Genomic DNA, 13,977 nt, shown 5'->3' with positions numbered 1-13,977 from the left:
ATACAGAGAGATATTAGTAATAATGCAGTGCAAACAATAAAACAAATCAAGAGGTATAACATTCAGAAAACAGGTGAGTTTTGAGTAATGATTTGAATTCAGAGATACTATTTACACAACAGAGTGAGCAAGGGAGAGAATTCCAGAGTTTGGGTGCAATAACACTGAATGATCTGCCCCCCATTGAAGAGAGGCGATACCAAGGGACAATGAGAAGGCCAGAGTCGGAGGAACGTAGTGAGCGAGTCGGATTGTAGGGGACGAGCATATTACAGAGGTAAGGGGGAGCCAAGCCATGCAGAGATTTAAAAGTGAGCAGGAGAATTTTGAATTTAATACGGGATGCAACTGGTAGCTAGTGGAGATCATACAAAATTGGGGTGATGTGAGCAGAGCGCTTGGTATGGGTGAGTATTCTGGCAGCAGAGTTTTGAATGTATCGTAATCTGGAAATGGAGCTGGACGGTAGACCAATGAAAAGAGCATTACAGTAATCAAGGCGTGATGAGACAAATGCATGGATGACAGTTTCGGCGTCTTTGGTACTGATGAAGGGGCAGAATTGGGCAATGCGACGTAGGTGAAAGAATGCAGATTTGGTTACAGAGGAAATATGAGACTGAAAGGAAAGGGTGGAGTCAATGATTACACCTAAATTAACAGTATTGGATGTTTTGATGTGAGAACCAGCAATTTCACAGGTGAGATTGGTAGAGATGTTGGAGGTAAGTGAGGGAGTTCCAATGAAAATAATCTCAGTTTTGTCCATGTTGAGTTTTAGAAAATTTGAATTAAGCCATTTTTTTTTTTTTTCTTCTTTAAACAGAGATTGTCTATTTGGGGAGGTAGAGTCAGTGTGCAGACAGAGTATAATTAAATGTCAGGGTAAAAATGATAGTTGAGACCATGACGTTGTAGAATCTGACCAAGTGGTATGATGTAAATTATGAATAAAGGCCCGAGAACAGATCCCTGGGGAACACCTCTCTTCAGGGGGGACAGTTGGTGATCGAAAATCCTTAACTGAGATGTAAAATTGTCTGTCAGAAAGATAGGAAGAAAACCAAGTGAGAGCAGAACCAGAAATACCCAAATCAGAGAGACGAGAAACAAGGAATTCATGGGAGACGGTGTCGAATGCAGAGCTGAGATCAAGTATATAGACAACAGGGTGAACAGAGAACAGAACTGATGCAGGGTGATACTAATTGCATTCCAGATACATTGTCAATGACTTGGAGCATTCAAATAGTAAATGGCCAAAGTGATCTTACACTTTAATATCCCTTAATTTGATACCATATGAAACAGGGGCCCAGGTTAGCAACTTGAGCTTGGCAGAGTTCAATTAGACAGCTTAGGCAGAAGCTTGGCTTGTTTAAGTAAAGCACCTCAGTCAGAATATAGGACCTTGCTTAAGAGGCCCCATAAAATTGAGAAGTCATGAAAGATCTGAGTTCAGTTAAAGTCAGAGACAATGCATTTCATGCAGTTTATTAAAGCCACTAGAGTCACATGACCAGGTTAACTTGTCCACTAGAAACCAGAGTTTGCCCATTAGGGGTGGTCTTGATGTGTGCGTCTCTTCCTGTAGGAGAAACAGTAGAAGCATGAGGCATTTTAGAGAATAATTTCTCAGTTCCTGAAGTCCATTTACAGCAGTCACTCACGTTTCCTAGCGCAGCTTTGCTCACAGGAGCCAGAAGAGGGATGGCACACCACTGTACTGCAGTGGATGAAGATCTAACAGAGGGGGAAAGGGTTAAGACATAGAATTCACTGTAAAGAGGACGGTTAAGGGTTGAAGATGACTGCAGAGCATACGGTTTCCTGCAGAGGAGCCAGTGATGATGGATCCACAAATGTGAACATCTTCACAACAAAGCGCTTGTAGTGGGTTGGGAACTGAAGACCAGATGATCCAGCCACTGGAACCAATGTGGTCAGGTAACGGTCATCCTGGTAAGGGCATCTGAAAAGCAAAGAGGAAATCATAAGTGCCTTACAGCACACTAATGGCAGTCTTTATCCATCTACTCACCCATCAACCAGAAGGTCCCACTGGGGTAGACTGAGTGGACTGGGGGTTGATGTCGCCCAGCAGTGTCCCAGCATCAGGACAATGTTCGGGTCGGTCCTCTCCAAAATGCGCACCTCAACATACACAGGCTCCCGCAGGACTTTTGTGACTGGATAATCAGCATCACCGTAGTAGGATGTGTATGCCTCGTCCCCTGAGGAAGAATACTGGTATTAAACCAGAAACTGCTGCAACCTGGAGTTTCAGAAACGCTTTAGGTATACTTGGGACAGACACTCACCTTCTGCACAGCCTTTGGTGACACATTGACCATTTGCCAGTCTAAGCTCCACCCTGAGGGGTCCAGGAGCAGCTACTGGTGGAGGTGGAGGAACCGTGTTGACCTCCACAACCAGAGCTTCCACAGAAGTACCAGAGTACCTACACTGGAAGAGAAGCCTGGACAACAAAACAGTGAGCTTGTAGCATTTTTCATGGATTAAGAAATATGCAGAAGCACACATCACTTACTCAAAATGACTATCCCTTGTGATGGAACCAAGTGGTCCGATCCCCACTTCATACGAGGAGATCATCCTGTTTTCATACACCACATATCCACTGTCCTCCTGCAAACAGTAACACTATTGGCATCCAGTCTATTTTAAGCCATGCAGATCAAAACCACAAGCAGCTACTCACCATCATGCTTGTGCCACAAGCAGTGACAGGGAACTGGTATATAGCAAAGGAAGGTGTGGATCCCACAGGACTGCAAGGTGGATCATTTCCACCCAGGAGACTGACTGAATCCAGGCTCAATCGAGGCAGAGTAACATCTCTAGCCACCACTACCACAAACTGACCATCTCTTATACACTGGACAGTCACTGGAACAAGGAACAAGAGCAGGTTAATGCTGAGGATCAGTTTAACATGAACACCTTTACATTGACTCACTCTTACCTGCCTTCCCATAATAACACTGCTGTCCGTTGAAGCAGCAGTTGATAGCTTCACACTCAGCACCACTGATACCAGGTGGTCCACATTGGATCTGCTCATAATCAGCTACAGCACATTTGTCAAGGGGCTCTGCCTGTGCCACTGGCTGCTTAGGCTGAAACTGCTGAGAAAACTGTGGACTAGCTTGTTGTTGAGCTGCCTGTTGAAACTGACTAGCTTGCTGTTGACTAACTTGTTGAGCTGGTTGTTGAAACCGTTGGCTAGTTTGCGGACTAGCTTGTTGAACTGGTTGAGACAGTTGACTAGCTTGAGCTGATTGTTGAAACCGCTGGCTAGCTTGCTGTTGACTAGCTTGAGCTGCTTGTTGAAACCGCTGAGGAAACTGTTGACTAGCTTGTTGTTGAGCTGGCACTTGAAACCGCTGGTCAGTTTGCTGGAACATCAAAGCTTGAGGATTCTGGGGCAGATTACTCAACTGTGGAACAGCATGACAGAAAGCACAAAACCACACACAAAGTGCTAAAGACTGAACAACACACCAACTTCCTGCCATTGTTCAACAGCTAGTCACACTATTGCAATGCTGCCCTTTGGCCTTTTTCTACTCCACAGATTTTGGCTAATTAACGATAATCCCTCCCACTTCATTAACTGTCATGATTCTCCAGACTTGCATGAGTGGGAGTTTATGAAACTGATGATTCCATTGGTTCTCAAGATTCAATTTTCCTTTTTTCCCCACCCTTATTGAATAAACATAAAAGCACATATTGAGCTGAATTCAGAATAGTATAAAATTCAGCCTTTGTTTTATCCTTCATTAGCTGAATACAGTAGTTGATGTTTTGGCAGTTCTGGACTGTTTTTCTTTGAAACATGATGGAGTTCTCATGGCAACAGTGCTGTAAATACAGACTGACTCAAGACTTTAAAATGCAGGATAATGTTACAATAATATAGTAAGCCTGACTCAGCCATAGCTGCTCTATTCTTAAAATTTTTATTGTGAAATACAGTAATTCATACAAAAGTCTTTTAATATCCTGCACATACTGCAAGATCAAGACTCTTCAGTATATCCTTATATTTTATGTAACAGAAGAACACATAAAGGCTGTTCTTGCATGGCCGCATATGCAAATCTCTCAAGCCTGTTTACACCTGGTACTAAAGAGATAGTTCACCCAAAACTGACAGTTATCCCTTGATTTACTCACCCTCAAGCCATAGGTGTATATGACTATCTTCTTTTAGACCACACAGTCAGAGTTATATTAAATATCCTGGCTCATCCAAGCTCTATAATGGTAGTGAACGGTGCTCCTGATTTAAGTCCAAAAAAGCACATCCATCCATCATAAGAGATATCCACATGACTCCAGAGGGTTAATAAAGGCCTTCTGAAGCAAAGCTATGGGTTTTAATAAGAAAGATATCCATATTTCTCCATTTTAAAAAAAGCCATAAAAAAGTTTGATAAATCATTGTCATTTCACCATTACATCATCTCAGAGAGACAAATTTTTAAGCTTTGATAATTTTAAACGTTTCAAGTATGCTTGTTTGGTATATAAAGTGTTACATAATATTGCCCCCCCTCTGCTGCATGGCTTCTTCCAAAGACTTGACAGCAGTAGTACACGGGCCTCTGTAAAAGGAGATTGTGTGATACCATTTAGGCACACCACTTTTGGACAAAACATATTGTCAATAATAGGCAGTAAACTCTGGAATAGCTTGCCCCTTCCAATAAGAGAATATTCTACATTCAAGACCTTTAAGACTCACTTAAAACAGTGGCTTCTAGAAAACCAGACATGTATCCACTTTTAACTGTCACACATTTATCACCCATACACTTTCACTGTCAAATTGAATGCAGTATAGGGGTGGATGAACAATGTCTTTGCCATTATGTATTTTTTGTTTTGTTTGTTTTGTCAATGTCTGTCACTATGTGTATCTTTTTATTTATAGTGAATGAATTTAGTATGATTGTTGGTGGTCTGTTAGTCTTATGTTATCTGCCTAGGGACTGCAGATGAATAGTAGTTTTTACAGATTCTGGCATATTTACATGGTGTATTTTAGATAAATGTTCATGAATATGCATAGTCCCTTTCAAATAAACCAATAAAATAAAAATAAGTTTAAAATCTAACCAATATAACTGGCTTCTGGCAGATGGCCTACACCAAGAGTAATCTCTGCCCTGACACAAGATGCAATGACAAACACGCAAGCACACGATAGAGCAAAATACAACATGCATTTTTACGAGCTCTCATGTAAACATTGACTTTAGGGGGACTTGGGCATGATTATCAATATGCAGTTATGTTTTTCCATTTTCCATGGTTGGACTAATATACAAGTCATGGAAGGAAAAAAAAAAAAAAAAAAAAAAAAAAAAAAAAAACACCCCCCGATACCAAAAGACAAGTGTTGCATTTCATGAACTTTATTAAAACCAAAATTTATATGACCAGGTTAACTTGTCCACTAGAAACCACAGTTTTCCCACTAGAGATGGTCTTGACATGCGTGTTTCTTCCTGTAAAAGGTGAAAGCATGAGGCATTTTAGAGAACAAGTTCTGTTTCTGAAGTCCATTTACAGCAGTCACTTACTTTTCCTAGCGCAGCTTTGCTCACAGGAGCCAGAAGAGGGATGGCACACCGCTGTACTGCAGTGGATGAAGATCTAACAGAGGGGGAAAGGGTTAAGACTTAGAAGTCACTATTTAAAAAAAAAAAAAAAAAAAAAAAAAAAAAAAAAAAAGGTTGACCATTAAGGGTTGAAGATAGAATGAAGAGCTTACGGTTTCCTGCGGAGGAGCCAGTGATGATGGATCCACAAATGTGAACATCTTGACAACAAAGCGCTTGTAGTGGGTTGGGAACTGAAGACCAGATGATCCAGTCACTGGAACCAATGTAGTCAGGTAACGGTCATCCTGGTAAGGGCATCTGAAAAGCAAAGAGTCAGTCAGAAATGGCTTACAGCACAATAGATGGATAGAGAGTGGCATTACTCACCCATCAACCAGAAGGTCCCACTGGGGGTAGACTGAGTGGACTGGGGGTTGATGTCGCCCAGCAGTGTCCCAGCATCAGGACAATGTTGGGGTCGGTCCTCTCCAAAATGCGCACCTCAACATACACGGGCTCCCGCAGGACTTTTGTGACTGGATAATCAGCATCACTGTAGTAGGATGTGTACGCCTCATCCCCCTGAGGAAGAATACTGGTGTTAAACCAGAAACTGCTGCAACCTGGAGTTTCAGAAAGGGTTTAGGGATACTTGGTATAGACAGTCACCTTCTGCACAGCCTTTGGTGACACATTGACCATTTGCCAGTCTAAGCTCCACCCTGAGGGGTCCAGGAGCAGCTACTGGTGGAGGTGGAGGAATGGTGTGGACCTCCACAACCAGAGCTTCCACAGAAGTACCAGAGTACCTACACTGGAAGAGAAGCCTGGACAACAAACAGTGAGCTTGTAGCATTTCTCATGATTAAGGAAATATGCTAAAGCACACATCACTTACTCAAAATGACTATCCCTTGTGATGGAACCAAGTGGTCCGATCCCCACTTCATACGAGGAGGTCATCCTGTTTTCATACACCACATATCCACTGTCCTCCTGCAAACAGTAACATTATTGGCATCCAGTCCATTTTAAGCCACGCAGAACAAGACCTGAAGCAGCTACTCACCATCATGCTCGTGCCACATGCAGTGACAGGGAACTGGTATATAGCAAAGGAAGGAGTGGATCCCACAGGTCTGCAAGGTGGATCGTTTCCACCAAGGAGTTGGACTGAATCCAGGCTCAATCGAGGTAGAGTAACATCTCTAGCCACCACTACCACAAACTGACCATCTCTTATACACTGGACAGTCACTGGAACAAGGAACAAGAGCAGGTTAATGCTGAGGATCAGTTTAACATGAACACCTTTACATTGACTCACTCTTACCTGCCTTCCCATAATAACACTGCTGTCCGTTAAAGCAGCAGTTGATAGCTTCACACTCAGCACCACTGATACCAGGTGGTCCACATTGGATCTGCTCATAATCAGCTACAGCACATTTGTCAAGGGGCTCTGCCTGCGCCACTGGCTGCTTAGGCTGAAACTGCTGAGAAAACTGTTGACTAGCTTGTTGAGCTGCCTGTTGAAACTGACTAGCTTGCTGTTGACTAACTTGTTGAGCTGGTTGTTGAAACCATTGGCTAGTTTGCTGACTAGCTTGTTGAATGACTTTATGAACTTCTTTACTTGCAAGATTGACAATATTAGAGAGAAAATTATAAACATGCAACCGTCTACAGTTTCGCTTCAGACAGTGCACTGTAGTGTCCCTGAGGTAAAACTAGAATCATTCGCCGCTATAGGAGAGGAAGAATTATCTAAACTTATCAAATCATCAAAATCAACAACATGTATGTTAGACCCAATGCCGACTAAACTACTGAAAGAAATGCTTCCAGAGGTCGTAGGTCCACTTCTTGATATAATTAATTCATCGTTAACACTAGGATACGTGCCAAAAACTTTTAAGCAGGCTATTATTAAACCTCTTATTAAAAAACCTCAACTAGATCCGAGAGATTTAGTAAATTACAGGCCAATCTCGAATCTACCTTTTCTGTCAAAGATACTAGAAAAGGCAGTTTCAACACAACTGTGCTCCTTTTTAGAAAGAAATGGAATCTGTGAGGATTTCCAGTCAGGATTTAGACCATACCATAGTACTGAGACTGCTCTCGTTAGAGTTACAAACGATCTACTCTTATCATCCGATCGTGGCTGTATTTCTCTATTAGTGTTATTAGATCTCAGTGCTGCTTTTGACACTATCGATCACAACATTCTTTTAAAAAGACTTGAAAACTATATTGGCATTAGTGGAATTGCTTTGGCATGGTTCAAATCTTACTTATCTGACCGTTATCAGTCTGTAGTAGTTAATGAAGAGATGTCGTATCGATCACAAGTTCAATATGGAGTACCACAAGGCTCAGTACTAGGACCGTTGCTTTTCACTCTGTACATGCTGCCCTTAGGAGAGATAATTAGGAAGCATGGTGTTAGTTTTCACTGCTACGCTGACGATACTCAGCTCTATATTTCCTCGCGCCCTGACGAAACCTACAAATTCACAAAACTAACAGAATGCATAGCTGACATTAAAAACTGGATGACAAGAAATTTCTTATTATTAAATTCAGAAAAAACTGATATCCTAATCTTTGGACCAAAAACTTCCTCACGAAAAAACCTTGAATACTCTCTAACACTTGACGGGTGCTCCATTAAATCTTCGTCCTCAGTTAGGAACCTGGGTGTGCTCTTTGATACCAATCTTTCATTTGAAAGTCATGTTTCTAGTATCTGTAAAACCGCCTTCTTCCATCTAAAAAATATATCTAAATTACGACATATGCTCTCAATGACAAATGCGGAACAGTTGGTTCATGCATTCATGACCTCAAGACTAGATTACTGTAACGCTCTACTGGGTGGTTGTTCTGCTCGGCTTTTAAACAGACTACAGTTGGTCCAAAATGCGGCAGCTAGAGTTCTTACTAGAACCAGAAAGTATGACCATATTAGCCCAGTTCTGTCAACATTACATTGGCTCCCTATTAAACATCGTATAGACTTTAAAATCTTGCTACTTACTTATAAAGCTCTAAATGGTTTAGCTCCCCAATATCTAAGCGAGCTCTTGGTGCATTATAGTCCTTCACGTCTATTGCGATCTCAGAATTCAGGCCAGTTGATAATACCCAGAATATCAAAATCAACTGAAGGCGGCAGATCCTTTTCCTATTTAGCACCTAAACTCTGGAACAATCTTCCTAGCATTGTTCGGGAAGCAGACACACTCTGTCAGTTTAAATCTAGACTAAAAACACATCTCTTTGCTCTTGCATACACATAACACATTATCAATACATTAACATTTTTCAAATCCGTTAAAGGATTGTTACGCTGCAATAATTAGGTCGGCCGGAACCGAGAACATTTCCTATAACACTAGATATACCTGTACATCAGAATAAGAGTGGCATCTACGCTAATATCTGTCTCTCTGCTTATCCTGAGGTTTTCCGGGTGCTGGATCCAGGCCGTATCCAGATCAGATGGAGAACCTGTGTCTGGACCTGACTACAACGTAGCCCAGGAGACAATGGGCCTACAGATCCAGTTCTGGCTGCATCTATAATTCAGATTTTTAAATCTCCGTATCCGCTTACATATATTTATATATAATCTATTTTTAATCTCTATAATAAAAATGTATAATTCAGATTTTGATCTCCATATCCATTTACATATATTATATATATCTTCCAAGGGGTTTTTTCCCTCCTAGGACTTTTTTCCCAGTGCTAGCACGCTGGGTTTTTCTCCTAGGGGGTTTTTTCCACCCCTGGGAGTCAGCCGACATTGGCTTAATGTAGCACCATCTTGTATATGTTACATATTACCACGCTTGCTTGTACAGCTTATTTTTAACCATTTCTCTTTTTTCTGTGCTCCTAATATGTAAAGCTGCTTTGAAACAATTACAAATTGTAAAAAGCGCTATATAAATAAATTTGACTTGACTTGACTTGACTTGAACTGCCTGTTGAGACAGTTGACTAGCTTGAGCTGATTGTTGAAACCGTTGGCTAGTTTGCTGACTAGCTTGTTGAACTGGTTGAGACAGTTGACTAGCTTGAGCTGATTGTTGAAACCTTTGGCTAGTTTGCTGACTAGCTTGTTGAACTGGTTGAGACAGTTGACTAGCTTGAGCTGATTGTTGAAACCGTTGGCTAGCTTGCGGACTAGCTTGTTGAAACTGACTAGCTTGCTGTTGACTAGCTAGTTGAAACCGCTGAGGAAACTGTTGACTAGCTTGTTGAGCTGGCTGTTGAAACCGCTGGTCAGTTTGCTGGAACATCAGAGCTTGAGGATTCTGGGGCAGATTACTCAACTGTGGAACAGCATGACAGAAAGCACAAAACCACACACAAAGTGCTAAAGACTGAACAACACACCAACTTCCTGCCATTGTTCAACGGCTAGTCACACTGTTGAGATGCTGCCCTTTGGTCTTTTTCTACTCTACAGATTTTGGCTAATTAACAATAATCTCTCCCACTTCATTAACTGTCATGATTCTCCAGACTTGCATGAGTGGGAGTTTATGAAACTGATAATTCCATTGGTTCTTAAGTATCAATTTTCCTTTTTTTCCACCCTTATTGAATAAACATAAAAGCACATATTGAGCTGAATTCAGAATAGAATACTAGTACTATTCAGGCTAAAGCAAACTCAGCCTTTAATTTATCCTTCATTAGGTAAATAAAATAGTTTTGGCAGTTCTGGATTGTTGTTTTTTTAAAAGATGGAGTTCTCATGACAATAGGCCTAGGGTTAGGGTTAGCTGTAGCTAACCCAACCCAACCCAACCTTAACCCTCAGCCTCAAGCCACAGGTGTATATGACTATCTTCTTTTAGAACAAACAATCAGATTTATATTAATTATCCTGGCTCTTCCAAGCTCTATAATGGTAGTGAACGGTGCTCTTGATTTTGAAGTCTAAAAAAGCACATCCATCCATCATAAGAAATATCCACACAACTCTAGGGGGTTAATAAATGCCTTCTGAAACAAAGCTATGGGTTTTTGTAAGAAAGCTATCCATATTTAAAATAACTGGCCTCTGGCAGAGGGCCTACACCAAAATAATCTCTGACCTGACACAAGATGCAATGACAAACACAGAAGTACAGAGGATAGAGCAAAACAAAACATACACATTTTATAGAGCACTCCCACCAAATGTGCATTCCTGTAGACTAAACATGTAATATGGTGTATGCCTTCATTTTCACAGATGATTTTTGTAGTTTACACGAAGTCATTTTCAAGAAGTTGCACTTTGAAACCAGTTTTCCAACATTTGAATTTTTAGGCCCCAAAACAGTGTAAGTGACCAAAATGCTTAAATTCAGTTTAGTTGAAAATGGTGTTGTGTAAATGGCCCATTAGTATAGTCCATTTGTGACTGAATCAAAACACTTAGTACCAGGTAGCATCCTAGGAGGGAAACTGCAAGTCTACTTTTCAACAGAAATTATCACAGGATGATAAAAGGACAAGTAGTGTTGTACTTGCATTACTTGGGGGGGGGGGGGGGGGGGGGGCATTGTAGCATTACAAAACTGGCCAATAAGTGAACATAGTGAACACTTTAGACAGACTTGGGCATGAGGGAGTATAAACTTGCAGTTAGGTTAGGTAACTTCATGGTTGGACTAATACAAGTCATGAAAGACCCAACTCCAGTCATAAAATCGATACCAAAAGACACAATCATGCGTTTCATTAACTTTATTAACCATAAAATTCATATGGCCAGGTTAACTTGTCCACTTGAAACCACAGTTTGCCCACTAGAGATGGTCTTGACGTGCGTCTCCCTTTCTGTAAGAGAAATAGTAAAAGCATGAGGCATTTTAGAGAATCTCACAGTTCCTGACATCCAGTTACAGCAGTCACTCACTTTTCCTAGCGCAGCTTTGCTCACAGGAGCCAGAAGAGGGATGGCACACCGCTGTACTACAGTGGATGAAGATCTAACAGAGGGGGAAAGGGTTAGGACATAGAATTCACTATAAAGAGGATAGTTAAGGGTTGAAGAGACTGCAGAGCATACAGTTTCCTGCAGAGGAGCCAGTGATGATGGATCCACAAATGTGAACATCTTGACAACAAAGCGCTTGTAGTGGGTTGGGAACTGAAGACCAGATGATCCAGCCACCGGAACCAATGTGGTCAGGTAACGGTCATCCTGGTAAGGGCATCTGAAGAGCAAAGAGTCAGTCAGAAGTGCCTTACAGCACACTAGATTGATAAAGACTGCCATTACTCACCCATCAACCAGAAGGTCCCACTGGGGTAGACTGAGTGGACTGGGGGTTGATGTCGCCCAGCAGCGTCTCAGCATCAGGACAATGTTGGGGTCGGTCCTCTCCAAAATGCGCACCTCAACAAACACAGGCTCCCGCAGGACTTTTGTGACTGGATAATCAGCATCACTGTAGTAGGATGTGTACGCCTCGTCCCCTGAGGAAGAATACTGGTGTTAAACCAGAAACTGCTGCAACCTGGAGTTTCAGAAAGGCTTTAAGCATACTTGGGACAGACACTCACCTTCTGCACAGCCTTTGGTGACACATTGACCATTTGCCAGTCTAAGCTCCACCCTGAGGGGTCCAGGAGCAGCTACTGGTGGAGGTGGAGGAACAGTGTTGACCTCCACAACCAGAGCTTCCACAGAAGTACCAGAGTACCTACACTGGAAGAGAAGCCTGGACAAACCGTGAGCTTGTAGCATTTTTCATGGATTAAGAAATATGCTGAAGCACACGTCACTTACTCAAAATGACTGTCCCTTGTGATGGAACCAAGTGGTCCGATCCCCACTTCATACGAGGAGGTCATCCTGTTTTCATACACCACATATCCATTGTCCTCCTGCAAACAGTCACTATTGGAATCCAATTCATTTTAAGCCACGCAGAACAAGACCAGAAGCAGCTACTCACCATCATGCTCGTGCCACATGCAGTGACAGGGAACTGGTATATAGCAAAGGAAGGTGTGGATCCCACAGGACTGCAAGGTGGATCGTTTCCACCAAGGAGATGGACTGAATCCAGGCTCAATCGAGGCAAAGTAACATCTCTAGCCACCACTACCACAAACTGACCATCTCTTATACACTGGACAGTCACTGGAACAAGGAACAAGAGCAGATTAATGCTGAGGATCAGTTTAACATGAACACCTTTATATTGACTTACTCTTACCTGCCTTCCCATAATAACACTGCTGTCCGTTGAAGCAGCAGTTGATAGCTTCACACTCAGCACCACTGATACCAGGTGGTCCACATTGGATCTGCTCATAATCAGCTACAGCACATTTGTCAAGGGGCTCTGCCTGCGCCACTGGCTGCTTAGGCTGAAACTGCTGAGAAAACTGTTGACTAGCTTGTTGAACTGCCTGTTGAAACTGCTGATTAGCTTGCTGTTGATTAGCTTGAGCTGCCTGTTGAAACTGCTGAGGTTTCTGTTGACTAGCTTGTTGTTGAGCTGGTTGTTGAAACCGTTGGCTAGCTTGCTGTTGACTAGCTTGTTGAACTGCCTGTTGAAACTGCTGATTAGCTTGCTGTTGATTAGCTTGTTGAGCTGCCTGTTGAAACTGCTGAGGTTTCTGTTGACTAGCTTGTTGTTGAGCTGGTCGTTGAAACCATTGGCTAGCTTGCTGTTGACTAGCTAGTTGAGCTGGTTGTTGAAACCGCTGAGGAAACGGTTGACTAGCTTGAGCTGGTTGTTGAAACCATTGGCTAGCTTGCTGTTGACTAGCTAGTTGAGCTGGTTGTTGAAACCGCTGAGGAAACGGTTGACTAGCTTGAGCTGGTTGTTGAAACCATTGGCTAGCTTGCTGTTGACTAGCTTGTTGAGCTGGTTGTGGAAACCGCTGAGAAAACTGTTGACTAGCTTGTTGAGCTGGCTGTTGAAACCGCTGGTCAGTTAGCTGGAACATCAGAGCTTGAGGATTCTGGGGCAGATTACTCAACTGTGGAACAGCATGACAGAAAGCACAAAACCACACACAAAGTGCTAAAGACTGAACAACACACCAACTTCCTGCCATTGTTCAACAGCTAGTCACACTGTTGAGATGCTGCCCTTTGGCCTTTTTCTTCTCTATAGATTTTGGCTAATTAACGATAATTCCTCCCACTTCATTAACTGTCATGATTCTCCAGACTTGCATGAGTGGGAGTTTATGAAACTGATGATTCCATTGGTTCTCAAGATTCAATTTTCCTTTTTTTTAGCCCTTATTGAACAAACATAAAAGCACATATTGAGCTGAATTTAGAATCAGAAAGAGATATATTGTCAAG

The 13,977-nt window shown here is 42.1% G+C and overlaps 2 protein-coding genes, 1 long non-coding RNA gene and 1 pseudogene across 3 annotated transcripts in view; 1 reads left to right on the top strand and 3 right to left on the bottom strand.

The window, feature by feature from the left end:
• The window catches only part of LOC125278634, a 31,204-nt gene that overhangs the window by 3,333 nt on the left and 13,894 nt on the right, over window positions 1-13,977 (top strand). The window lies entirely within an intron of this gene.
• Window positions 1,463-3,578, bottom strand: LOC125278615 (zona pellucida sperm-binding protein 4-like). The gene is made up of 8 exons (XM_048207912.1): window positions 2,987-3,578; window positions 2,723-2,910; window positions 2,552-2,649; window positions 2,322-2,479; window positions 2,042-2,234; window positions 1,825-1,972; window positions 1,671-1,743; window positions 1,463-1,588 (listed from the first exon to the last, which is right to left on the bottom strand). Exons 1-8 carry the CDS (start codon window positions 3,537-3,539, stop codon window positions 1,512-1,514), a joined length of 1,488 nt encoding a protein of 495 aa, XP_048063869.1. The 5' UTR covers window positions 3,540-3,578; the 3' UTR covers window positions 1,463-1,511.
• Window positions 5,432-10,101, bottom strand: LOC125278611 (annotated as a pseudogene).
• On the bottom strand, window positions 11,376-13,756 carry LOC125278605 (zona pellucida sperm-binding protein 4-like). The gene is made up of 8 exons (XM_048207900.1): window positions 12,872-13,756; window positions 12,608-12,795; window positions 12,439-12,536; window positions 12,213-12,370; window positions 11,933-12,125; window positions 11,716-11,863; window positions 11,563-11,635; window positions 11,376-11,483 (listed from the first exon to the last, which is right to left on the bottom strand). The coding sequence occupies exons 1-8, from the start codon at window positions 13,719-13,721 to the stop codon at window positions 11,407-11,409; spliced, it is 1,785 nt and encodes a 594-aa protein (XP_048063857.1). The 5' UTR covers window positions 13,722-13,756; the 3' UTR covers window positions 11,376-11,406.

The sequence above is a fragment of the Megalobrama amblycephala genome, linkage group LG11, assembly GCF_018812025.1.
Source record: "Megalobrama amblycephala isolate DHTTF-2021 linkage group LG11, ASM1881202v1, whole genome shotgun sequence".
In the NCBI taxonomy this organism is placed as follows: Eukaryota; Metazoa; Chordata; class Actinopteri; order Cypriniformes; family Xenocyprididae; genus Megalobrama; species Megalobrama amblycephala.
This window is presented reverse-complemented; position numbering and strand designations above follow the sequence as displayed.